Source organism: Acromyrmex echinatior, chromosome 4 (assembly GCF_024713525.1).
Source record: "Acromyrmex echinatior isolate Ae372 chromosome 4, ASM2471352v2, whole genome shotgun sequence".
Lineage (NCBI taxonomy): Eukaryota > Metazoa > Arthropoda > Insecta > Hymenoptera > Formicidae > Acromyrmex > Acromyrmex echinatior.
The window spans coordinates 1,045,292-1,070,754 of NC_141855.1; the positions used below are offsets into that span (position 1 = coordinate 1,045,292).

Here is a 25,463-nt window from a genome sequence, read left to right on the forward strand (position 1 = left end):
CATTCTTCTTTATCCACGATACACATATTTCATTACATCTATCAATTAATTCTAAAATATTATAATATTATAACATACATAAAATTAATATTATCGAGCAAGCGAAATATGAAATAAGATGCAGTTCAATATTATCAATCCAATATTATTTACTGTTCATACGTGTTTCTATTTTCCGTTTGCCCTGAACAGTGCAAAATTCGACGTGGATATTCGCAGTTGAAAATCCGCGATATGAATAGGTCCTCGTCGACGAGAGAGTGGGAGAGAGCGACCGGATTACCCCCGACAGGAATATCATTTTATTTGATGTTGAACTCATTCCGGGATACATTTGTTATTAATTAATAAAAGCCAGTGGTTATCCCGCACAGAGCTATCGGATTTAAAGCAAGCTCTCGACACTGCCTCTTTCCCTCTCTTTCTCCCGGTCCCATTCTCCTCTTTCTCTCTCTTTCCATTTATCTGTCTCGCGGTAACCGAACTCTACTTCTGGTGCATGTGCAAGCGCAAACGTTGATTGACCCACGAATGATCGTCCGAACGCAAACGCAAAACTCAACCGCTCATTTTCCGTCCATACCGGAAAACGTGAATTTTCCCGAGACTAATTTCCAATCTCACTCCTCTTTCCTCACTCCTTTTTAATCCTAATTTCAGACCTATGTGACGCACTCCTTTTTATTCTGTATTCAATTATTATTGTCTCAGAAATTATTCATTATACGTCAATACAACAGAGAAGAGAGTTTAATTTTTATTTCATAGTAAAATTGAATAAACATTCAATACAGTTAGAAAAATATAATATATGATTGTCAAAATATTAAGGAATTTAACATGTAAAGTTTTTCAGTTTAAACTCTCTGTTAATAAATAATACGTTGACACAACTATACTTTTTTAAATAGATATAAAATCTTGAAAGAGAGGTGCAATCGCGATGAGTGACAAATAGAAAAGTATGAGCCGTGCGAACATGACAGGAGGATACATTAATATTTCATGTTTATTCGTATCAGCCGCTTTCACGAAGATTAACTACATTTGTATTTTATGTGTGCAAAGATACAATAATGCGCCGACCTTTCTGGCGGGCATATACGCCGAGCGAAATATCCGTTATATATTGGAAAAAAATATCATGACAATTTAGCGCCATGACGGCGATATGTTTTTTCTCGTTTTAACCCCGAATTTTTTTTGTTCCCTTTTTTCCCGATTTAACGTATTTCACACTTTGCAACAGTGAGGTTTAGACATCCCGCATGCCAATTTTGCCGATTATTATGTCGAGTATTTCGTCGAATATCAAATCTATGAATACCCTGAATATTCTCGACGAATATTCGCTATTATAGTTTATCATTATAATATAGCTACGGTAATATAACCACTTCTAAATGCAGTAGAGAATATTATAATCAGGACATTACACGAATATTTGATAATTAAAGGATTATTTTGAACATTGTCAAAATTTATTTATCTATTCCATTTTAGCCATTGCAAAAAATGTACTTATCTAGATTTCAATCCGACTTTGCTAAATTTTGAAGCAACGACGAAAATCGTAAGGCTTTTATCAGAAATTATTAATTATCAATAAATTTTTAATAACATCGAGAAATTAAAAAATTACATACAGATTTTGATAATTTATCTAAATTCATATATTCTAATGATCTCAACATAAAAACGTAATTATTTTATGGAAAGATTAAAGATACTTTTTTTAAAACACCGAAACATATATTCGACACATAAAAAGCGACTTGTTCATGGAAGAATTGAGCAAAAAAAGATGATCGAGATTTCTTTCGATAGATTTCGCTTTCAAACAAAAAAAAATGGAAGAAAAGATAAATAAATTTTACACGATGAACGAAGCCAGTTACAGGTAACAACCGAATCAATCTTACAATCTATCTCAAACGAATTCCATTTCCGCGGACTCGCGCGCGATTGCGGCTCGCTCGCTCGGCGCGTTCGTCGCAATCGCATTAAAAATCCCACCGTTAAATGGCGAACGACGTAACGTCGTTACAAGGTTTTCCATACGGTGGCGGAATATCGAAATCGCGTTTCGGAGCGTTGCGGCCGGCGATTGATACGCGCGGCGAATGAAGTAAAAAAAAAAAAATCACCCAACATCCATACAGAGTGAGAGAGGAAGAGGAAGGAAAGAGAAAGAGAGAAAGAGAGAGGGACAGATCGCTTCGTCGACACGGGACACGTCCGTAGAATCCGAAAGGGACGACGAAAGCGGCACGTACAGGCGTATCCGTACACGCAACTCGCATCGGTCCATAACCGTTTCGGAATAACGTTGTCAATTGAAATATCCGTCCGGCGCGGCCGCTGCGGCTGTAATTTAACCCCACGCTGGATTATATTTCGGCGAAAGCTTTTGCCGAAAGTATCGAGCGCGGGCGTGAGCGTGAACGAGCACCGTCACACCTGCCCTCTGGCTAGGTGCGAATTTCGAATGTCGAAAATCTGATACACGCGGGCGCGTGTCATCGTGGATAATATCGAGACCGTTGACGGCGACGGCGACTGTCGGAAGAGTCATGATTCCGGTATATGTCGCATCAAAGCGGAAAATTCGAGCCGGATCCTGATACGCGTGACACTCGGGGCGATCATACGATCGCTGATATTTATTGCGCGCGAAAACGTGGATAATGATGGGCCATGGGTGTAGAGAATCCGTGCAAAGCCGAACAAGAGTCAGAACAAGAGAAAGAATGGATTAACTTGTTGCGAAAAGCTATTTTCGAACGTTACATGTAGTCGAGAATAATTTAATATTTTATTATAAGAGATGTACGAATTTAAGATTGGATGTCGTGATTGGATATCAAAAATATATATTTTGAATATATATATATATATATATATATATTTAAATTTGGAAACCAAAAATTACTATAAAAATCAAAATGTAATTAAAAGAATTTTGAAAAGCTACATAAATATTAAAAGATATTAAAGATTATGCGTTTCGTGGACCTTATTCATTTCATCAGGGTGAGAAGCAGCCTGATATTGTATGCCAAAGGTGATCGATGGACAAGAAATCGGGCAAGTAATAATTATCCGCCACACAATCTCCAATCATTTCTTCTAATCGGGTAACGAAAGCGCACTTTCATCTCTACAATGCCCCAACTTCTTTCGATCCCTTTTCCTATCCCTAATTAATTGCGAGGCGGAGCACAAATTTAAATCGATCGTCGATCGAATCGACGTTTATCATATATATACTGCCTAGGAATCATTTGCATTTTGAATGCAGACGCATACGGCGTAACTGTAAACTGTTTTCAAAGTGCACTGCAGCTGTCAATTAATTACTATTAATAATTATGAGATATTGCATAACGTTTCGGTGATCATATCTGTCTCGGCAGTATGTAACTCGGTTATTAACCTTTCCAGAGTTTTCTTGTGCTATTGTATGAAGTGCTATTGTATCAAGCTGAAACAGGCTAAAATATCAGACTGCTCCTCGCTCTGATGAAGTGAATTGCAAAGTCCACGAAACGTTGGCATTTCAAGAATGGATCTGGACACGGAGGAAATCCGCAAAACGCATAATCTTTATATAAAAAGCATCCGTGGAAGTCTCAAGAATATTATTAAAAGATATTATAATGTGATTGCTTGTGCAAAAATATTCCATTTTATTATACTTTTAGATGTTAGATGCTATTCCCTAATTTTTGGCTTACACTAATTTCAAAATATATTATTTTAATACATATTGTTTTGTGTAATTACAATAAAATGTTCATGTATATAAAACAACAAATTTTGTTGTATTTTTAGAGTTTCGAGTTCGTATGCACTATCTATTTACGAATTAACTCTCGATGCCTAAAAATAGAATGGACTAACCCATTCTGTGGTATATCACTCGAAAGCTGAAACTATTTTCGGTAATTCGAGGAACAAAAGTTATGTGACAAGATTTTCGGAAAATGAAAGAAATGTGAATACGACTTTGTCTATTAATGTCGCGGAAGAAATCGAGCAAAGCACGACACTTGGTTTAGAAAAACTATGTATCATTTAAAACAAATTTAACTAAGAAAATAATGGATGTACATCAAAATTGAAATCAATAATACATCAACGAAACAGTTATAAATCATTTTGAATTATAAACGCCAGTATTAGAAATAATATTTATACACTAGTCATTTTATTTAAAAAAAACTGACATTTGTTCGCACATCGATTAATTTTATAATTAAAAAATTTATTTTAAAACTGTTAAAAACAGATACTCTTGAAAAAAATCATTTCCATGTAAAAAATATATAACAAATTTCCTTGCCAAAATTTGATACATAAAACCTATTTCATTCTCACCTCACTAATTTATTCATTTACCCCCTCCTTTTACCCTCTCCTTCCTCTTCTCCCCTTACATTATATCAACACATTACTACAACACAACGCACTATTCTATTTTTATGATCATCCAATCATTAATTTCTCCCTCCCATCACCCCTATTATTTAATTATTTTTAAAATTATAATCAATAATACCAATCAAAAGGATATTAGTTAATTTACAATAACATTTTAATTGTATTAAAAAATAATAAATATCTTTTATATATCTTATTTAAATTATTTCATTTATCTACTCTTATTTTTTATTCTTAAAGTAATTTTATACTGCTTTACAGTGCTTATAAATGTCCTTCATTGCTGTATTCAAATCATTAAAAATCGAATTCGAAGATAATTCGAAGATAATTCGAATGCGTATTGCCACATAACAATTTGCAACATAGAATTTAGAATGAACGATTGCTATTCCCTCGGATTCGATCGTTGTCATTCGCATCGTCACTAGTCCTACATTTCTCCGGAGAATCTTTTGGTCGCTCTTCTGACGTTACGAGCGTATCTCGTAAAACCTTGTAAAAGCGTGAAAAAAAAAATGGAAAGAAGCATCGGAAGCTCTCGTAAGGGTACCATGAGTGCCACGAGGGCGTCGCGAGGGTTGGTTGCATCCTATCGAGGATGAGATCGCGAAGTTTGCATAGCGATGTACAACGCGAGAACTGGATGGATAGAACGGAGGAAAAGGAGACGAGTAGGGGTTGCTCCTGTGGATAGATGCTGCTCGTAAAAGCGAGAAACGAGCCGACAAATACAAATTTCTCGTCTTTTTCCGGCTGCCGGGTTACGGGGGTGTTAAGCTGCCTTTACGCGGCGCATTTTAAACCTCTTTGCATATTCTCGCTTCTCACGTGAAAGCGTGATAGAGAGCAGTTTCCCGATCGTTCGCGCGAAAGTATTTCCAAGTAATCGCTTTTGGGATTTTCTAACCTTAATATATGTAAATATAGAACAAAATAAACATAAATTAAACAAAATATATAATGTATCGATTAAAATTATTCTCTCTCTGTATAAAATTCAGTGCAAATCTTAAAATGCATCAATCTACATATTTTCTCTTCTATCTTAAAAGAAGCACTGAATAAAAAAAATCCAAGTTAAACTTTGAGTTTGATTAAAAGTAAATAAAACTAAACTTTAGTATAGTTAACGTAAATGATAGCACTTAATATCCGCACTTAATATCCAACAGTAATTTTTTTCCTGAAATTCTTTGATACAGGAAAAAAGAAATATTATAAATTGTAAAATAAAGAAATGCAAGGTCTTTATGTACAATATATAGACCAGTATGTATTCGACGGCGGTTTTCTTGACAACGCAAATATTTTCCAAAATAACACCGACCGATCGTATTGTAATCCAGATATTACATACGCGTTATATTTTCATTTTTATTCAGCTACAGGGTGAGAAGCCGCGCGTGCTCTTTCGCATTGCCAGCTCGCCCGCCGGGCGAATGTAAAATTCGGTCGCGGAACACGTGCTGCCTTTTTCCACCTCGTGACGCGAGCGATATGACGTAGCCCCACTGAGAGGATTATTTCTCCATGAAAAATTGATAGGCGCCGTATTAATCGTATGCCTGTATACGCAGCCATTACGCAACGATTCGTTCTCGCAAGCGCGAAAAGACACGCGAGTATGCACTCTGTTACCGAAATTACGAGGACGTCGACACATTAACCAGTCCTTCAATCGAAAAAAGAAAGAAAAATGGTGACGGTAGGCGAAAAATCAACCATTACGGAACAACGCAGCAAACCAAATTGAAATTATATTTGCACACTGAGAATGATGCAAATCTCGTTCTATGCGAATTGCAACTAGAAATAGTTAAATTTGAAAAATCTATTCAATAGGTCCTTGTAACAATTCGTTTATATAACATCGACATTGTACAATCACTGATTGCATTGCTACATCCGTTTCTGCGAGGGAGTTAGTACTTTTCTATCATTATCTTCTTTTTTTCTCGTATTCAGTTTAAAAAAAAACAGATATTTGGAATATTTACTTCGTATTATAGTTATTCTGTTTTTATTTCTCAACGTTATTTTCTATACATATTAAACTTTTTTATATCCTAGTTGGAGAACTAGTAGTCACTGTAGTATTAGAATATGTACTATTAAAAAGTAATATTAAAAAAAACATGCAATACTTCAGTAACAAATAACTTATATTATTTTATGCATCATATAATAACAGTATAAAATATTTTTAAGTTAATATAATGAATAGCGGAAAACATTATATTTTTATAAAATGTTGTAAACGGAAATATCAATAAGATATAAATGACATGTATGTATGTATGTATGCCACCCACAAATATAAAATTATAAAGGCTACATTAAGATCATATCACATCCCGCGAACGCGAAAAAAAGAGATAATAAATAATTGATACTATAAAAATACCGATGTTTATTTTATACGTTGTAATAAATGTTTCAGAGTGATTTGATGTAAATGAAACATCAAGCTTTGTGCGATAACGGAGATACGTAATTTTTTTGTGGCGAAAAATACTGTGTATCGCACAGAGTAATAAATAGTACATAACTTTTTTTTCAGGCAACGTATGAAAGTCCATCGGCGCATTAAACATTTTTGATTCATTGTACTTTTACAATATTGTTATCAACACCGTCACCGTTACGCAATTTTAGCGAAAGTCCTAATTCTTTCCTCCTATTTTTGTACACATTTAATATATCACGCAGCGAATGTTAATAATTTATATGGAAAAAAAGTTGGTAACTGTGTTGAAAATGATACAATTGAAAAAGTAATCGAATATTTCGGGGAAAAATTTTGAACGCAAGAAACGTTCATTATATGCAACGAAATTTATTTTCATCATCACTATAGAGAAATCTCGCTAATGATTCCCCTTTTACGCGCGCACACGCATACATACACATACGTATTTCCACCGTTAATATTTTATTTTAATAGACGCGAAATGGAAAAATGAATGGCTCAAACATTAAACTCATACGATATTCAACATCACTATTGGTTATTACATTGAACGTAATTACGACATTATATTATTAATTATCACGTTAAATGCATCGCCCGCGAACAATCGTTATTGTTTTTGCTTCTCGTAACATTCAATGTTTATCGTGTTACCGGATGAATTCGTTTCCGTCGACGATTTCCGGATAGGCGGGAAAAATGCAGAATGCATCCTCGAATTCAAAAATGCAAAACTTTCCTGTATTACTTCATTTATATATATGTATTGTTATTGTTATTAATGCAATTTTAATTAATTTGAAATTATTACGTATGATAATTAAGTATGATAAATTTTTTTTTCAGTTTTATTACAAAAAATAACAAGTTTTCACTCCATCATTATATTGCGTTAAGGATGCAAATTGTAAATATGACAGCAAGAGAGAGATATCTTGAGAATCCTTTGCAAAGATTACGAGACTATCGCACGTTGTCTTAAAAATGTATTATTCGGTATTTCTAGTATCCTGCTAATCTAGGAGGACCAGCCGCGTCGTGTCTGAATGCTTCAATACTAAAATCGACATTCGAGGTAAACTGCCAGGGAATGGCGCGTTATCATCAGGTGTTACCTGGCCGGCCATTAGCGACAAATTGACAGGCAAACACGGAATTGATTTTAGCACCGCAAAACTCGGTTTCCGCGGTGTCTCGCCACTCACACTTAACCGTTCGCCGATCGTTCGATTTCCGCGAGCTTTCGGGGAGAGCCACGTAATAAATCGATGTAAACGCCGATGAGGTTGAAGAGGAGAGAAATCTCGCGATTGAAAACCATCGAGACGGTTTAGCTACGTAAATTAGAATGAGAGAGAAAGAGAAAATGTGTTTTAGCAAGAAATTCTCTTTATAAAGTGACTAGAAAATCAAATTAAAAGACCAAAACACAAAGTAGAGTGATTAATTTAATTGTAACGTAATTAATTAAAGACTTTTATACAAAATTGTGTATACATTAATCGTAATATATTAATATATTAATATATTAATCATAACAATTACATAATTATTTATTATAAAAAATTCCCATAAAAAAAATTAGATTTGTTTATTATTATCTAAATATAATAATAAAATAACTCGCAGCAAAATACGCTTTTAATACCACTCTTACGTTATTTTATGCCTCAAGGAAGATCGCGAAAATCGCAAGATCCCTTCAGAAGCAGACAAGACAATGGCCGAATGATTTACGTGGATATAAATACACCGATTGCCGCGCGATACCTTCCTATTTCCTTTTCCTTTTTTTTCTTTTTCTTAAGCTGGTCGCGGATACTCCGCACTGACGGTTACAAAGAAACAGGGTGGCCCTTGCGGGAAGACGCAATATCACCCCGTTATGACAGCCTCGTATTTTAGTAAGGTGCCGCTTCGGGGGTGAAGAGTGGCGCGCGTCCCATTGGCCACCCCGGCGTATCGCGTAACGCGATCTTTCTCTCTCTTTTCTTCTCTCTTTCTCTCACTCTTTCCCCCGGCACGGTACACACATCAATCACCGGCATTTTAATATCGGGTGGCGCACAATACCGCCGCCGCCACGGTATTCCGCGAAGCTCTGTCGAGAGTTCGACCAGCAGCTTTCCCCTCCCCCCCCCTCACCTCCCCGAAACTGGTTTTTATGGTGGAATTCTTCTAATTTGTGAGTGCCCACCCCTGACGAACGAGCATCCGCCGCCGATGCACACGACGTTTAATGCGTCGCCGCAATTACGGAAATCGCCCTGGCGAAATGTGCATCGATTAGCTCCTACCGGGCGGATATCACAAACGCCCTTTGTGTTCGCGATGACGATAGGAAAGAGGGTGGTGACTCTCCGACTGCGTCGAGAGTGTTGTTGGATTTATAGCATGTCGTTGAAATCTATGTGATTTTCAAAATAGAGAACCGCCGACGAGAAAGTTAAGATTATCCTTATTATAAGGCCTTAATTATTAATTAAGAATATCGATTACATTAAACACAGCTATTCTAATTTTTAAAAATATATAACGTAACGTTTAATAATTTTTCGGAATCCATCATAAATAAATAAAAATATATATTAACGACTATAGGGCAACAACACTCCCGTACTCTCTAAAATCTTTGGAGTAGAATTTCTAAAGAATGGCAAAGAGTGACAATTAAACCATGGTTGGAAATAAATGGCTGAATTATCAATTTTTAAGAGTTTTTATTCTTTAAGTTAGATTCGACTCCAAAGATTTTAGAGAGTACGCTGCGACAAAATATTAGTAATCGCAAGCTCCAATTCGAGGACATCTTTCTGATTACAACAGTAAGGAATAAACCCAGCATTCCGGTTAGCAGTCGTGTTACTAGTATTATCAGGCTGGAATGCCGGCGTAATAAATGGTCGAATCATCCTCCCACCCTAACAATATGGCGCAAACAATCCTCGACCGCGATTCACCCTTATATTGTTGCCCGAACAAAGAGTCTCGCCACGGCCGACTTGCGCTATGCGCTTTATATCAACCAGCCATCCCTGATACCACCCCCCTTCGCGCGACTACACGCACCCAAAAGTCGCTGTATATACGCGATCTCTCAGAAAGGGATTTCCGACATCATTTTTGCAACAATTTTTATACTTTCCTTATTTAGAGATACTGAAATCTTTTTAAAAAATATGATATAATAATAACATATAAATGATCAATAATTTTTCTTGAATAATCTAATAACTGTAGTTATTTTTAGATAATTATCATTTTACATAATTATCTTTTCACATATGTATTAAATATTTACGCCCTTTTTTATTGTCTCTATTAATCAATAATATATTCATAATTTCGATATAACTTTATTAGAATAATTTTCTAAAACATGTATATATTATGTATTATTCATTATGTGCCGTCATCTCTTCAAATTTTTCAACAACGAGCAGATTAATCCGAACATCGAAGGTAGCGATGCCGCTTATACGAGGACTACAGCAAGCATGAAGTACTACCGTAGCTGTCGCGTGGGAGGCCGCTTTATATCGCTTTAGCGTCAGATTAATAAGCCGCACGCACGACAGGACGGCAGCAGCGACACACACGCTCGCACGCACGCACGGCGCGTACATCACGCGGGTTCGCGCGTGCACGCACGCACGCACACCTCGGGGAACGGTACGGTGGAAAGCCCTTACTATTTATTTTATTTGGCTTATTCGTTTCCGCCAGCGGCGTTACATCGCCGTTTGCGGGAATTCAATCTACGCGAGCGCGTGTGAGCGCAGGGACGGTTGGTACTCGATATCGCCCCACGAGAGTGTTGTACGTACAGCGAAACATTCTATCGGGGTATCAAGCTTCAACGATCCTGGTAAAATCGTAATAAAAATCGTATCTATTATGATCGATCCAATTACGGAATATCTATATTAAAAAATTGAAAATTGATGTGTTAACTTTATACAAGACTGTACACTAAAGCCTGTTCTACAATGTGCTTTTTGTTTCTATTAGGTGTTGGAATTAATTCGTAGCGTTTTTTAATGAAAGAATGTTATTTATTTCACATGAGCATTAAAAAATACATTAATGAAAGTACTTCCCATCACTTGTAAAACGCTACGAATTAATTCCAACACCTAATAGTTTCTTGCTTTTAGCTATTTTTTACATCTTGTCTTTTTGATTCTTATTTGATTTTTTGTTTTATCGCCTGAGATAAGAGTTAATGAAACAAGAAAGAAACAAGAAATACAATTGTCGATAAAACAATTGCAAAGGAGTTAAAAGCAAAAGGTAAAAAACAAAAAACAGGAAACAAACAGCACATTGTGAATAGACTTTAAATCTCAATCGCCTTCGATTCAATCATATCTTATCGTAGAATATGTGTGTATATATAGAAGGGTGAAAGCAATAGGGGTGTAAGTCACTTTTTAAACCTATAGACTTGAGATCGTTGGTACAGCCTACTGAAGCAAATATGTTAAAGAAACCTTTTGTTTCTCGAAATCATAATTATGTAACTTACACCACTATGGCTTTCATCTCTTTGTATATTCTTTGATAAAATTGATTAATTAATGTTACAAGTTATAACGTTGAATAAAATTGGCACTGTAAAAAAATTAATGTTTCATTCTCACGAGAGAATGAAAATTGAAGTTGTTCAACGTTCTACATAGAATGTACCGTTCTGAATTGCGTTTCAAGATATCCCGGATAAAGTAGGCCTATAAAATGATCTCATCTACTCGGGTACAGCATGCTCTTTTGAACACTATCCACCCCTGAATGTCGTGTGTACGCACGGACTGAAAACGGACGGGGTGTGCAAACGGACGAACGAGCGGCCGGCCCTCTCTAGAGGGGTGTGCGTGCCACCCCCGGCGAGTCCGCGGTCCCGCGCACCCCCGCCACCCTCGGCATGACATATGATCTTCCATATTGCCGTGGTACACACAAGCGGCGTGCGTACGAGCAAATCGTGCTCGTTTGTGTGCGAGCGCAAAAACGCAGCTTCTCACCCCCGCACTTTCGCACGGCAGGTAACGCGCGGGGATGATTGTGGAGAGAGCGCGGGATGGCGAGCGGACGTTTGTCATCACGCGGTTTGTACGGCTACATAATATCTCAGGGTTACAGCGGGTTGTTGCTTCTCGTGTCGTCGTAGTCGACTACAAATAGCGCCTAGTGGTTTAATAAAAAAAAGAAAAAGAAAAAAAAATGAAAGGGACAGGGTGGTGGAGAGAAGTTATGAAGCGGTGGGAAAAACGGTGACACGGGGATATGCGTCATGTTATGCTTGGGGTGCGGATAAATCTCGAAGAGTTTTACTTCTAGTTACGTCGACGCGAGATATTATTTCCAAGTTCCTCTGGGTCGAAAGAAAAAGATACGACGAGATCGCGAATTGCATTATTTATAACGGACTTGAAGTTTGATATAATAATCATTGATAATAACAGCTATCAATGAATAATATATATATAATTTTTGAATTTTTATATATTTGTATCAATATTATAAAAATTAGAAAGAGTGACGATATCTTGATACCTTGAATTCTATAATGAGATAATGACGGTATAATAACAAAAAGGAATACTGTAATTAAAAAAAAAATCTCAATATAAAAAATAATTAACGTTAATTTTGTCTTCTAGATATTTTAGAATTCATGCAATAATGGTTCACAAATTGTAAAAGCCATGAAGAAACATAGGGACGCTTAGCGGAAGCGAAATAGTAGGAATTTAGTCAGTTGAGATTGGCTCGTAAATACGATGAAACAAACGACACATGATTTTTTTCGTCAGCCGGGAGATTATCGATAACGAAGCGACAGTCGAGATCAATGCGTGGTGAAAATGTCGACGGCGCGATAGCGTTAAACGGACCCATCCGCGCGAGCTGCTCGTCGTAGGAGCGCCGCTGTAAACCGATTGTCAAAAAGGGATGGCGACCGAAAAGCGCAGCCAGAAAAGTAAATCCAGGCGGATCTTCGTGGCCGCTGTTGTATCGCGTTATCGTTATCGAAAATCTGAAGGAAGATGACAATGCCGGGTACCGAAAAAACTGCTCGCTGGATGTGGGAGACAACAGTAAATGCAGTAATTTAAATTCGTTCAACATGTCGAATAATCAATAGCAGGTCTAAAAAAATTATTTGAATAAAAAAAAATAAAATAAATGTAAATATAAAATGATATCAATGTTTAAAAATAATTTAAGAATAGTAATTTACGTTAACGCGATATCCTTCATTAGCTCATTTATAATTTATGTAATAAAATTTTATTCTCTTTGCAAGCAAAAACTGTATAAAGAAAATTTACATAATATATACAAAGGATTGATAACTCGCGCAAATATAACAATTAATATTTTATAAAAACTTCGAATAAGAACGCAATTGAAAAGAAGCTCGATTATTGTAAGATTGACTGATCGATCAATCAGAAAATTTCATCTCTCCCTCCCCCTCCCCCCGGGAAACCTGTGCCTTTCGTAACTGACAAACAGTCGAGAGGGATGGGGCGGAAAAACGGCGGCGAGGAAACTAAATCAGTGGAAATCCCCGGCAGTGGCGTACATACGCGCTCGCGGATTTAAATGCGCGCTCGCGGCCGTGTTTCTGCGTTATCACTTTGAAAATCTCTAAACAGCTCTCATCGCCCCAGCCGGCGCAACGGCTGCCCCTATCCGTCAGCGCTATCTTGTCGCCTTGCGCGGGGGTTGAGAGCGTCGGTACGACGTCGGGGTTGTTTCGCCTTTATCCCTTCGCCATCCCAGCTGTCCGTGTCCGTGTCCCTCCCAAAGATTTTAAAGAAAATCGGTGAAAATTTAAAGCGTCCGTCGTGCTGGGGTGGCCTTCGTGACGAGGGGTTAACCCGGAGGGGAGACGAAAAGCGGGTGTCGGTCGCGCGCGCGCGCGGAGGGTGCGCGCCGGAGGGATGCTCTTCCGTTATCGGCTGGTGCTTATCGTGTGTGAGGGGCTTACACGCGGATCGCGCGCCCGACAACCGCCACCCGATGTGGTTTGCACACACGAATCCGCTAGATATACTCTCTCGCCCGACCATGCCGCGAGCTAACCCTCGGCGCTCTCTCGCCCTCCCTCCGTCTCTCCCGGGGGAGAGGGAGGGTTGGTTGGCCGACCCGCGTTACGAGCCGACCGACAAATAGGTAGTAACACGTCGCGATTATACCACGTTTACACCGGCGTTCATCAGCGCCGAAAGATGACGTACGTTTTACGCAAACGGGTGTGCGACAAAGCCGCGCGCAGTTTGCCACCGTTTGAAGCGACATGACGGTCGATTTAATTGTACGCGGGATATATCGACAGCCGCATGTGCGTTCTCTGATGGAGATTAAAAAATTGTTATTCGATTCGTCCATATGACGTATACTTTTTCTTTTTATTAGACACATTATAAAAACTTTTTTTTATGAAGAAACGCAGCTATATAAAAAAAAATGCAAGGTATAAAGGATTGAAAAAATTATACAATTCTAATAATTTTGCACGTAAGCGAAATCTCATACGGTTACGGTACGAAAGAACGGTTTTGCTAAAGTATTTAAAAAATTTAGCTTGATACAAATCTGAAAATTTTGTTTGCATTATTAAAATAATTATATAGGACGAATTTGTTGTTAGAGTGTTTCTTCATACTTGAGAGCTACGTAATTACCTATCTTGAAGTTCAACAAGATTATTTTCAGATCTTTATCTACTTAAAATTTTAGATTCTTCAGCAAAATTGTTCTTTCCGTGTAAGATTTTATTTATGCACCTGCATAAAATTATTAAACTCTTATAATTTTCAATCTTCCATGCTTTGAATTCCTTTTTATATTAAAATAATTTTTGTTCTAATACCAATAATAATAATATTCAATTGTTTAGTATAAAATACTAAAATGTAGTTGACTGCGAATTAAATCCAACAAGACCGAAAGAAATATTTCCCGTTAGCAGGTTCTTATCTCTTTATTCCTTTTCTCCTCGACATTCAAGGGTTGAAAACGATGTAAGGCTACGTACAAAGTATCGGCCCCTAAGGTTCGCGGCGTGTCACAGAATATTTAATTAGTTTTTCCAGCACTCGCCCGCGTCCATAAATGTTAATTGCAGATGAAGTGGCAATAAGAAGCTATTCTCGCTCTTTCTCTTACTTTCTTACCATCTCACTCAGGTCGAGCCCTTCTTTGCCGCTTTAATTCTTACGGCGCGTAACGAGCAGCCGTGAACGTTATCCCGACTGCAAAAGCCACGATAGACACATTCTTCCTTCGTTACGACTCCGCTGACATTTCAACGCGCTTTTACCCCGCTATTAAATGTAAATCATCGCCGATGATATTATTCGAACGCCTTGACGAAGAAGGTAACGGCAACGAGATAGATACTTTAACTTAACACATGTAACGAGTCTTCCTACGATATATTAAGAATTAAGAGACATTTTGTTTCCCATAATTTTAATTTCAAAATAGATTCTTAGTTGAAAATTAATTCAAAATTTATTTTGAATTTTTTAACTTTCAAGCTATTGAACTGATATACAGTAACATGTAATAATTTCGAAAAATTATATTAAATAACATAAAGCGGATAAATATAAATTTAAAAACAATATCATTAAATTCTATTCTTTAAACATTTAATATATGATGGTTCCAGTATTTCTCTTGAAAGATCAATCCTCCTTTCATTTTAGAGGGTATCTGTCTCTCCCGATAGTTGAGATCGTCCATCGAGAAAAACCGTTTGAAGCTGCGACAACGAAGCAAGAACGGAGCGACAGAGCAGCAGGAGAAAAATCAGTGGCGATACAGCGGGTGACGCGTTAGGAAAAGGCGGCATTTGCTCTAGGAAGGGGTGGAGGGGGTAGTCGGTGGTGGCCGGCTCGAAACGAGGGGTCGCGCCACCAAAGGCGGAAAGAACGGAATTTAATTAAGTAAAATTACTGTCGCACGGAGAGGCGAGAAGCTTCTCTCCGGGTGGAGCCCGACTGAAAAAAAATGGTGATGCAAGACGTCACGCGGAGTGGTAGGGGGGCTCGCATAATGATCTCATCCCCTGATAAAAACGGAGTAATAGAAAGTAAACGAATTCGCGCGACCGGCAACTTCCTCCCGCTCCTCGCGATTAAATGCATGCTTAGAATACCATGGCGGGAATATTTACATGACTGGGTAATTCCGGTTTTCGAACGATCTGCCTGGTCTTAATTAATCCTCAATTATCTTGGACAAGCGAAGCGATATTATCGTGTTAAACATTAACGTTCGATATACTAGAAATGCTTTATATCATAATATTGAAGACACTTGTGTTATGTACATTTAGAGAAGTTATGAGTTTATCTAAAAAAATGTCGTTGGAAAAATAACCTCATATGCGGCATTTTGTAACTTTCATGAAAGTCTAACTAGAAATTATTGTGTATAGATACTATACAGAGCGGATCTCTCTTCGTTCGTGTACTTCTTCAAGAAGCCACGCAATCACGTGAAACGGCCATTTACGCCGCGTTTATGAAAAATAATATCTCTGTTGTCGCATGAGCGAATTCCTGCTAGCCATTCTACCGAAACGATCGTGAAGATCGAGACAGACATTGTTGCTCTAGATCTCAATTTTACCTCTTCTGTTCAAGATTATATTTTACTCGATATAAAGATACATCTACTTGTAAAGACATGTTAAAATTTCTTCCATTTTTTTATTTCTTATTCGGCTTTTTAATAAAAATAAAAAAAACAGCGTGACATAATAGAACGAAATACTTACGTAATCATAAATCACAGTCATATTTCAATCAAGCAGTTTTTAATAAATCAATCGATATAATAACTACAGCAAAAAATTCTCAAAAAGAACGTATTAAAATTTTATTCGGTTCTCATTTTTTCTTTAAATCTTAAGCTGATAAAAAAATATTAACCTCTTCCTAATTTGCAAATCCTTCCTTGCGAAAAAATCGCCTTTGTTCAAAATGTACAAACTTCCATCGGACCCTACCGCAATCCCCTACGCAAAAGCATATTTCAATATCCGGCCTACTTCAACCTCTTCGTCGAGAATACGCGTTTCAATATCCATTTCCTGTAGAGTGAATTATTTTTTTTTTTCTTTTTTGGAACTCGTTATCAGGTATATCGGTCCGGATAAAACGCGTATGCACCGAGCGCATCTCCGTTGCGGTCCGTATAACAACGTGTTTTTTGTTGCATGTCTGCCGTATTGTGTCGGTACTGACCCACTTAGCGCTTCACCCCTATCTCTCTACTGGGTTTCCCCTCTCTTTTGAAAAAAAAAAAAGATCCATTGGTCCGCGCTTTTCCATTTTCCTGTCCCCGCACTTCGGCAGTTATTGCTTATTTGGAAATCCAAAGAGTCTCGGTATTGAATTGATTTATCGCGATGGTTATTTATGAAAAGCGATTATTCGTCCGGCGATGCTCGACTTTTATCACCAGGCTGTCCTTCTCCCCCCCCCCTTTCTCTTTCTCTCCTTCCACTCCTTCCTTTCTCTTTATTTCCTATTTTCTCCAATTTTTCATTAAGGATATATCAGTTTTTTTTAATTGATTTGTATAGGTCCTGATTTATTATATCAAACATGAATAGTTAAGCACATAAATATTATTTGTTTGCAAACAAATAAATATATATATATATAAAATATATGAAAAGGAGAGAAAAGTTTGAAATTTAGTCAGAAACCGTGTAAGATAAGAATATAGAAAACTGATTTGGCTCTGATCTCACTTTTGGCAGATTTCATTCGCTAGAGCAAGTCACGTCGTTCTTCGTTCACGTCACGATTCGTCACGCTGATTCACGAAAGAGCTAATTAATCCATAGTAAAAGAACAGGGGATACAAAAAGGAAAGGGCAACTTTCGCGATGTCCATCTGACTCTTGCTCATCGTCGTCGCCTTCGTCCGATTAAACGAATCGAGATATCACCTCGTGATGCGATTACAAGTCCACCGTCACATCCCCCCCGTTACACGCGTTATCGATCGGAACGGTGTCACGCGTATCCTTCCGGATGGCAAAGCGTTTTGCCCCTGTCGCCGAGAATTAACGTCACCTCTGCCCTCAGACGTCAGGGGTGGAGAAAAAAAGTTTTCGTTTCTCCCTGATTTTCTGAATGAACGCGCGCCGAAAAGATTTTAACGCCAGCGTAAAGCGGATGTCATTTAAACCAGAATAATCTCGTTAGTATTATTACATAATAATGTAAACAAATAAACTAAATACAGCAAAGACTGTATTCCCTCTAATAACGGTGATTTGCTGAAAATTTTTAGAATAATATAATACGTATTGTTTAAATAAGATACAATAAAGAAAACGATTAACTAAAAATATAATAAATGCAATCAGTAATATTAGATCATTTGTCGCTCAAAAATATGAATAAGTTGTGTCTCGGGAATAAAATCGAGTATAAGACGTGAGAAAAAGTAGCAGCTTGATATTTTAATAAAGAATATTACGAAGCGTCGCTCACTTACTTAGTCACACCGAGCGATTACGATAAATTAACAGCAGCTTATTTCCTTCCAAGAGAATATCCAGAAGATCTTTGCCGCCCCCGTTTCCTTCATCCACGATCTTTCTTACGGTCTTTAATTACCGATTTAATTAGATGGACGATACTCTATCGCGGGATTGTCAATTAACTGATTTTAATTTCAATTCGCGAGCTCCAGGCTTAATCTCGACATTTACATGACATTGCTCGAGTAATTAATATTTTATAACAAACATCGCTTCATAACATTATCGCTTAATAAAATTCTATCTTAAGAAATCAAATTAATGGAGATGTTTTCCATAGCTAAGACATTAAATACCCGCAGCGATTAATTTCGTTATACGATACAGAATTCCGAATACGTCAAATCTCGTATTGAAAATTGTAATTAGGGAATACGGTGATTATGTTCGTTTATAAAATATAATACTTGCGACTGAGTTTTAAATGAGCGAACAATGTGCACAAGAGCATCTAAAAAGCGCCGTCTAAAATATGCTGAAATGATGCATATATTATGCATCCCGCGATAAAATATGAATTTATGCACGCGTTGAGGTGGCCCGGCAATTCCGGCGAACGCTCATGTTTCTGTTTTCTTGACGTAACACATGGTTTCTCTGCTTGTCCTGGATTTTCGCAATACAATGTGGTTTGAAGAAATAACCGCGAAATGCGTTTCAATTCGTAAATGTATATCACGTTTTATCAATATTTTTTATGTTTACTATTACAATCAACAATATTAAATAATTCAAATATAAATTACATTTTAAAACGCAATCAGTAAATTTTATTTTCGTAATTTTTATTACAAATTATGTAAATATAATGCAATTCAATACATATTCAGGTACAATTCTTTCATGCGAATTGCACCATATTTTACGTAATTTGTAACTATATTGAATATTCTAGAGCTCGTTTTTTCCCTCAAATTTGTTTAAAAAATTAAAATTTCTTGAGAAAATTTTATTAGACATTATTTTCATCTTAATATTTTTCGATTCTATGCATTAAAAAATGTTATTTAAGCTTTGAATATCAAATTATATTATGTAAATAATATAATATGTACAAAAAATACTTTCGTCCACGTGTTCTATTTAAAGGATATTTTTACAAGTTTCCGGAAAGGAAACCGCTCTAAGTATTATACTTTTAAAAAATTCTACAGCTACAAAAAGGACTATCAGTCACATATTTATGTCGCTAGTTAAGGGTTAAAAGTCGGTTTTGGGGAGCAAGAAGATTTGATTACAAGCCGCGAACGCCGGTCGCCGACGACAATTATGAGCAAGAAAAAGATCATCAAGTACCGCAAGAAGAGGATCATCGCTGTACTAGGAAAGGCACTAACTTCCAACCGAAACTGGCCCGCGCAGGTATTAAAGAGCGACGTTAGTCGCCGTTAAAATTTATATATTCCCTGGTTCGACCGCGAGCCACTCGTAACGGAGCCCTCAAAACGTTGCAACATTCTCTTCTCTCTTGGGGTGAAAGACACGCCGCAAAACGGTTTAATTGGCGATCGTGTCGAGTGCTCGGTCGTACCGAAAAATTAGAGCTCGCGCAATGCATTATGCATTAATGTTCAGAAGAATCAGAATGTTACAAAAGAACTTAGGTAACGTAAGAGATTTTACCAACGACAAATATAATCAACCGAGAATGTTCCAAGAAATTCCATAAGAAAATTGTTACGAAAATTGCTACTATTTGAAAGTATTATTTTTTTATAACATTATTACCTGAAAAAAAATAATAAAATAAGTAGTAAAGTAACTAAGAGAAATATTGTCTCTTACAGATACAATAAATAGCATATCGCGAGCATTATAAAAAAATAAAATAAAATCATTTAAAGATAAAAATATAAGAAATAATGATAATGCGACATGAGAAAATTAAAAATTAACTCCTTTTAATTATCTACTATTATTAGAAGATTTTTAATGTATACGAGATATTTTTAGCAACATTCATGTCAAATTAATGTTATGTCAGTTAGGTTTTAGCAAGTTCGCTAAATTAACAGCAAATACGCACTTTTCACGACAATAAAACTAGGAATTACTATAGAACGTGTGTTGTGCGTGCGTGCGGGGATGAAAAATTTGGAACATATGTATTCTACAATATTCCGGACATGTCACCGTTTAACTTTCACCATTAACCATCGTTCTCTACTTCCAGTGGCATCTCGATCGCGCTATTTATTGCAAACCGAATGAATGGTGACGATTAAACGGCGACATATTAATTGTTGTATGTTTTTTATATATGAGAATAAATACATGTTCGATAAAACAATAATCAATTTTCTCGATAAACAATATCCAAATTTGCTTTTTATGCTACGCATTTTATTGTTAATATTATTAACATGATTATTATTTTGACAATGTGCAAATAATATTTCATTTTTTCATCAATATGTACATGTATACAGAATAGAATAAGTTATTTCCTCTTCGTGACAATTACAATTCCCGGAAGACTTGATGCGGCTGAGAGTCACTGGTTCAAAGCGTCAGATACCGGTGCATTCACCTTATGAAAGTCATTAATCTTGAGGGACGCAGAGCCGGCCAATTAACAGGGTAGAATCAGGGAATGGCTAAGGTAGATACTGATTCCGATCGATTTCGGGCTTAAGTCGGGAGCTGCCGCACCGCTGCGGCGAGTCAAGTTATCGATCCGTTGTCCGTTCGTTCCCGCGAATTCGGCGTGCCGGCCAGTCGGTCGCGACGGTCCATCGAACCCGCAAATCCAGCTACCAGATCGACTTGTGCGTTTGCACGAACTAAGCCCACGAGCTACGATCATCTTCCTGTCCACAAATCTCCTAAGACCCGTAGTAGCACGTCCACCACCACCGGAGCCTTTCGCCAGCTGCGTGCCGGCGCACCTGATGCGCCAGTGCACCGCAAATGTGCATTGCATTGCACAATGTTGCAATACGATACCGATTGCACATGATATAATGGCGGATAAATAGGATAACATCATAAAATAACACAAAAAACTTTACTTGAGAAGTCCTCGTATATATATTTTTATGTTCTTAAATCAATTTTTTAAAATATGTAATATATATACAAAAAGTTCGTACAAGGAAATTTTTTTTATAAAAGTCTTATTTGTAAAAAATGAATATTAATTATATAACATAAACAAACGAGCTTCGCATGTATTCCTGATTCTAAATTTCTCGACTGAACGAATACTTTTTGAGTATCCAAACAATAAAATTTTTAATTTTCGTTTATTTTTCAGATAATATATTTTCTATAATTAATACACAGTTTTTTGATATGTATAATTTTAAGAAACATATAGTTTATTTTATTCTTTATGAATAAATCGTTAATTACCTCGCAAGAAATGAATGTCAATTATTTACTTTTTAAAAATAAATTTTTAAAAAAAATATTTTCTCTGTACGAATACTTTTTGCACTTATTATATATACATTTTTGATACACATTTATTTCAAATTAAAAGAAAACATTCTCTTTATATAGTATTAAACAAAATAAATAATATAATAGATAACTCACCTGAATATATGTGCTATCATTCGATGATTCATTTCTTCTTTTTGTTTCTTCGTAGCACTCACATCAAATTCACTCGCAAAAATTAATTATAATCACGGCAATAATTATCAGCATAAGATTATCACACGATACTTTGTGCACTACTTTCAACGCGTATGGAGAAAGAATAGTACGAAGAATACAAAGTTGCAATTCATACAACATCCGAGACGACTGTCAACGGAATTATGAAATTATGGGATTATTATATTATATTAATTAGGTGTAATATAATTAATTAAATACTGCTTGACTAGCAGGAAATTGATTTCGCATTATTCATTTTAACAACCAAAATATCTAAAATTAGCATTGATATCATAATGAATTGTAAGGAAGTCTGCTAGTCTGCTTCGTTTGCTATTTTACATGAATGAATAGGATAAAATATCCATCTCAATAGCCGTCACGTCAATACGCTTACGAATCGCGGTAGCTAATTAATTACGCAAAGTAATGTAATCGTTGTAATAATCGCGTCTCGAGAAACAGTGCGACACATGGAATGATTCGTGCTGTTACATACTGATTCGGATAACACCACATGAATGATAACGCGCGCGACCTTGCGTAAAACAATAATACCAATCATTGAACGTCACACGTCAGGCAATTCTCCGAATTCAACGTACGAGTCATTTAACGGACACCGCAAAGTATGTCAAATATTTCATTTCGTACATCTCAAATAAATTATTAACGATTACAACTACTTTTCTGCGTGCGTTATCTGATTCATTTTAGCGGTTTATGTGCGTTACATTATTGTTTTCAATCCAAATAAACAAATTACATTTTAATCTGCAAAAATTGCGAAGCACAACGCGGAGATGTATGCATAAATATTAAAGAAATAATTAAATGTTCCAACAAAACGTATATTTATTAATTTTCGTTGCATTGGTTTCTATGCGATTTCTATGATTTGATGATGAAATTAATAAATCGCATCGAGATATCTGCATTCCTGCTATCTCAGTATTACCATAAATCATTAATTATGAAACAATTAATTACACGTATTAGCAATCATTAATTTTTTAGAAGAGATTGCGTTTTCTCTCAGCCGATTGCGTTTCGAGAGATTATGTGACACACGCATTACTGCCTGCTAATCTCGACGTGCGAGTGACAACATGGATGGTCTTGCTTGACAAACATCAAAGTTTACTAGCCATTATTGCTTTGAAATATTTAACGCTTTAATCCCAAATATATTCTGTTTCTTGCAAATTAATTTTGATGAATAGATCATTATAAATAAAATCTGACATTTGAAGAATAAAGCCTTCGTTATAATTAAAAAAATATTCGTAGATTTATCATTTTTTTCCGAATTTCTACATGAAAAAAGTAAAAATTGTGTGATTTCGATTAATCAAGAATTATAATTTTAATCGATCAAGAAAGTGAGATTAAGTCACCATAAAAAAATGTAGCGATTCATTTTCGTGATTTACTACAATTTATTATATTATGATTTAAAACAATGTTTTCTCTTTCAAGATATAAAATTTTGAAATAAATGTAATAGTAATAATAAATTATACGTATATATTTGGACGCGTAAATTATATACGATAACATTGATCAATTTTTATCATTTACAGCTCGATGGCATAGTAACTTTGGCGCTTTTATCTTAAGTTTTTCTATTCTAATTAACAGAGAGAAAGTATGAAAGTAATGACTGACATTCTATATAGTAACTACAAATAAAATAACGTTAATTTAATCAAAATAATTCAGTTGAAATAACCTCATAAATTTTAATGATTGTGATGAATCGAACTAAATTGCAATCAATATAATTAAATTAAAATTACTCTTACCAAAATTGCTTCGATCAAATTACCTGTTATTATTATTTTTTCATTACGCGATTCGCCGAAAATTACCGATGCAACTAGACGCTATTTAACGAAAATTAATTATGCATTTCGGATCTGATTATCGACGCGAGCAGGTCGTTCTTCACGTTAATTATGCTTTCATTCGTCCGTTCTCGCTCGGGAATATTTGACCATGGTATAAGTCGAAAATAAGTTTTCATTTCGAATAAATTTAGTCGTGCTGATTCCTCTTCATTTGCGTTTAAATAAAATAAAACAGTCTCGCGCAATGTAACGTTATGCTTATGTAAAGTTTTAACTTGACCCATCTCCTGTATTTTCGCATAAAGATGCGCAATATAATTACACAGCTATACTCTCGCATATAAATATAAAGAAGAATCATTCTCATTAACCCTTTCGGTTTTTATGCCAATTTTCTTGAGAGAAATTTGATTTTGTCACTGATATGTATATATGTTTTTTTTTCTACAAAGACCATAACAAACAAATGGCTAAAACAACTCGGGAAAAGAATCCAGCAAACAAATACAAACGCGAAAGGGTCAAAGGTATGACTGCCGCGGCAATGAAGATGGCTGGTAGGCCTACCTTGGTCGAATACAAGGCAGCGGGTGGTCTTGGCAGCGAGTCCCGGGGGCAGAGCGAACCTGTAGGCCGGGCCCGGCGACAGCCCCAGCCCCAGACCGAGCGCCTCCGCGCCGCATCGGCCCCCGAACACAGGCCCCACTAGAATCACCCATATAACAGTGGCATCAGTCATCGTCATCTCATTAAGATAAGCAGACACAAAATTATCAATTAACAAGAGTTTATCATGCACAGCGGAAGGCAACACCCGACGACACTTTCAGCTAGACACCGCGAATGACGGTGGAATAATTAGATCTTTTCTTGAAACCTGAAAGTCCCGAGAAGTCCTTCGTTCGGATATTATCATTTTCAATTAATGGAGTCTTTAATGAGATTTCCCCAATATATTCAATAAATATTTAAGATACCAAAAAGTGTATGATTAAATTTTATTGTTATTTGTTGTGTTTCACTGACTTAGTAATAAAATTAATAATAATCATCAATGAACAATAAAACTAAGTACGTATAGAAAAAATCGTGCAGTAAGATGAAAAAATGAGTACATTACATTTTAAAATATTAATAAAAATAGAAAAGGTTGGGAGAGATAATTGAAAAACACAATTGAGAGAAAATAAAAATTATTTCGCATTTGCGTCTTTAGTAAAAGATGTTATCATGTCATGCATTAATTTGCGAACGTAATTAGTTATTTAAGCCGATAGAATATTAATTAAATCTTCATGAAATTACTGATACATCAATTAATTAATATTTATAATAATTCTCTATCAAATGTACTTTTTAAATTTAATGTTTCGAAATTCATAGTTTTCAATTATCAGTCACTAAGTTCTCAAAAGGTTCATAAAACTTTCCGCTTGCTCGATTCAATTACGCGTCGTACTCGTGCGACTCGTACATCCCTAAATATACGTAGCGAATTAGCGAGCAG

The 25,463-nt window shown here is 36.1% G+C and overlaps 1 protein-coding gene across 6 annotated transcripts in view; it reads right to left on the reverse strand.

Annotated features, from left to right (window-relative positions):
• The window catches only part of LOC105147616 (ring finger protein 220), a 179,651-nt gene that overhangs the window by 98,470 nt on the left and 55,718 nt on the right, over positions 1-25,463 (reverse strand). For 5 of the 6 annotated variants that reach the window (XM_087404967.1, XM_087404968.1, XM_087404964.1 and 2 more), the window contains one exon: positions 24,524-24,661. The exons of the other annotated variant lie outside the window; for it this stretch is intronic. In XM_087404967.1, coding sequence (XP_087261093.1) covers positions 24,524-24,661 — 138 coding nt within the window. The remainder of the gene's footprint in view (positions 1-24,523; positions 24,662-25,463) is intronic. 6 annotated transcript variants of the gene reach the window in all.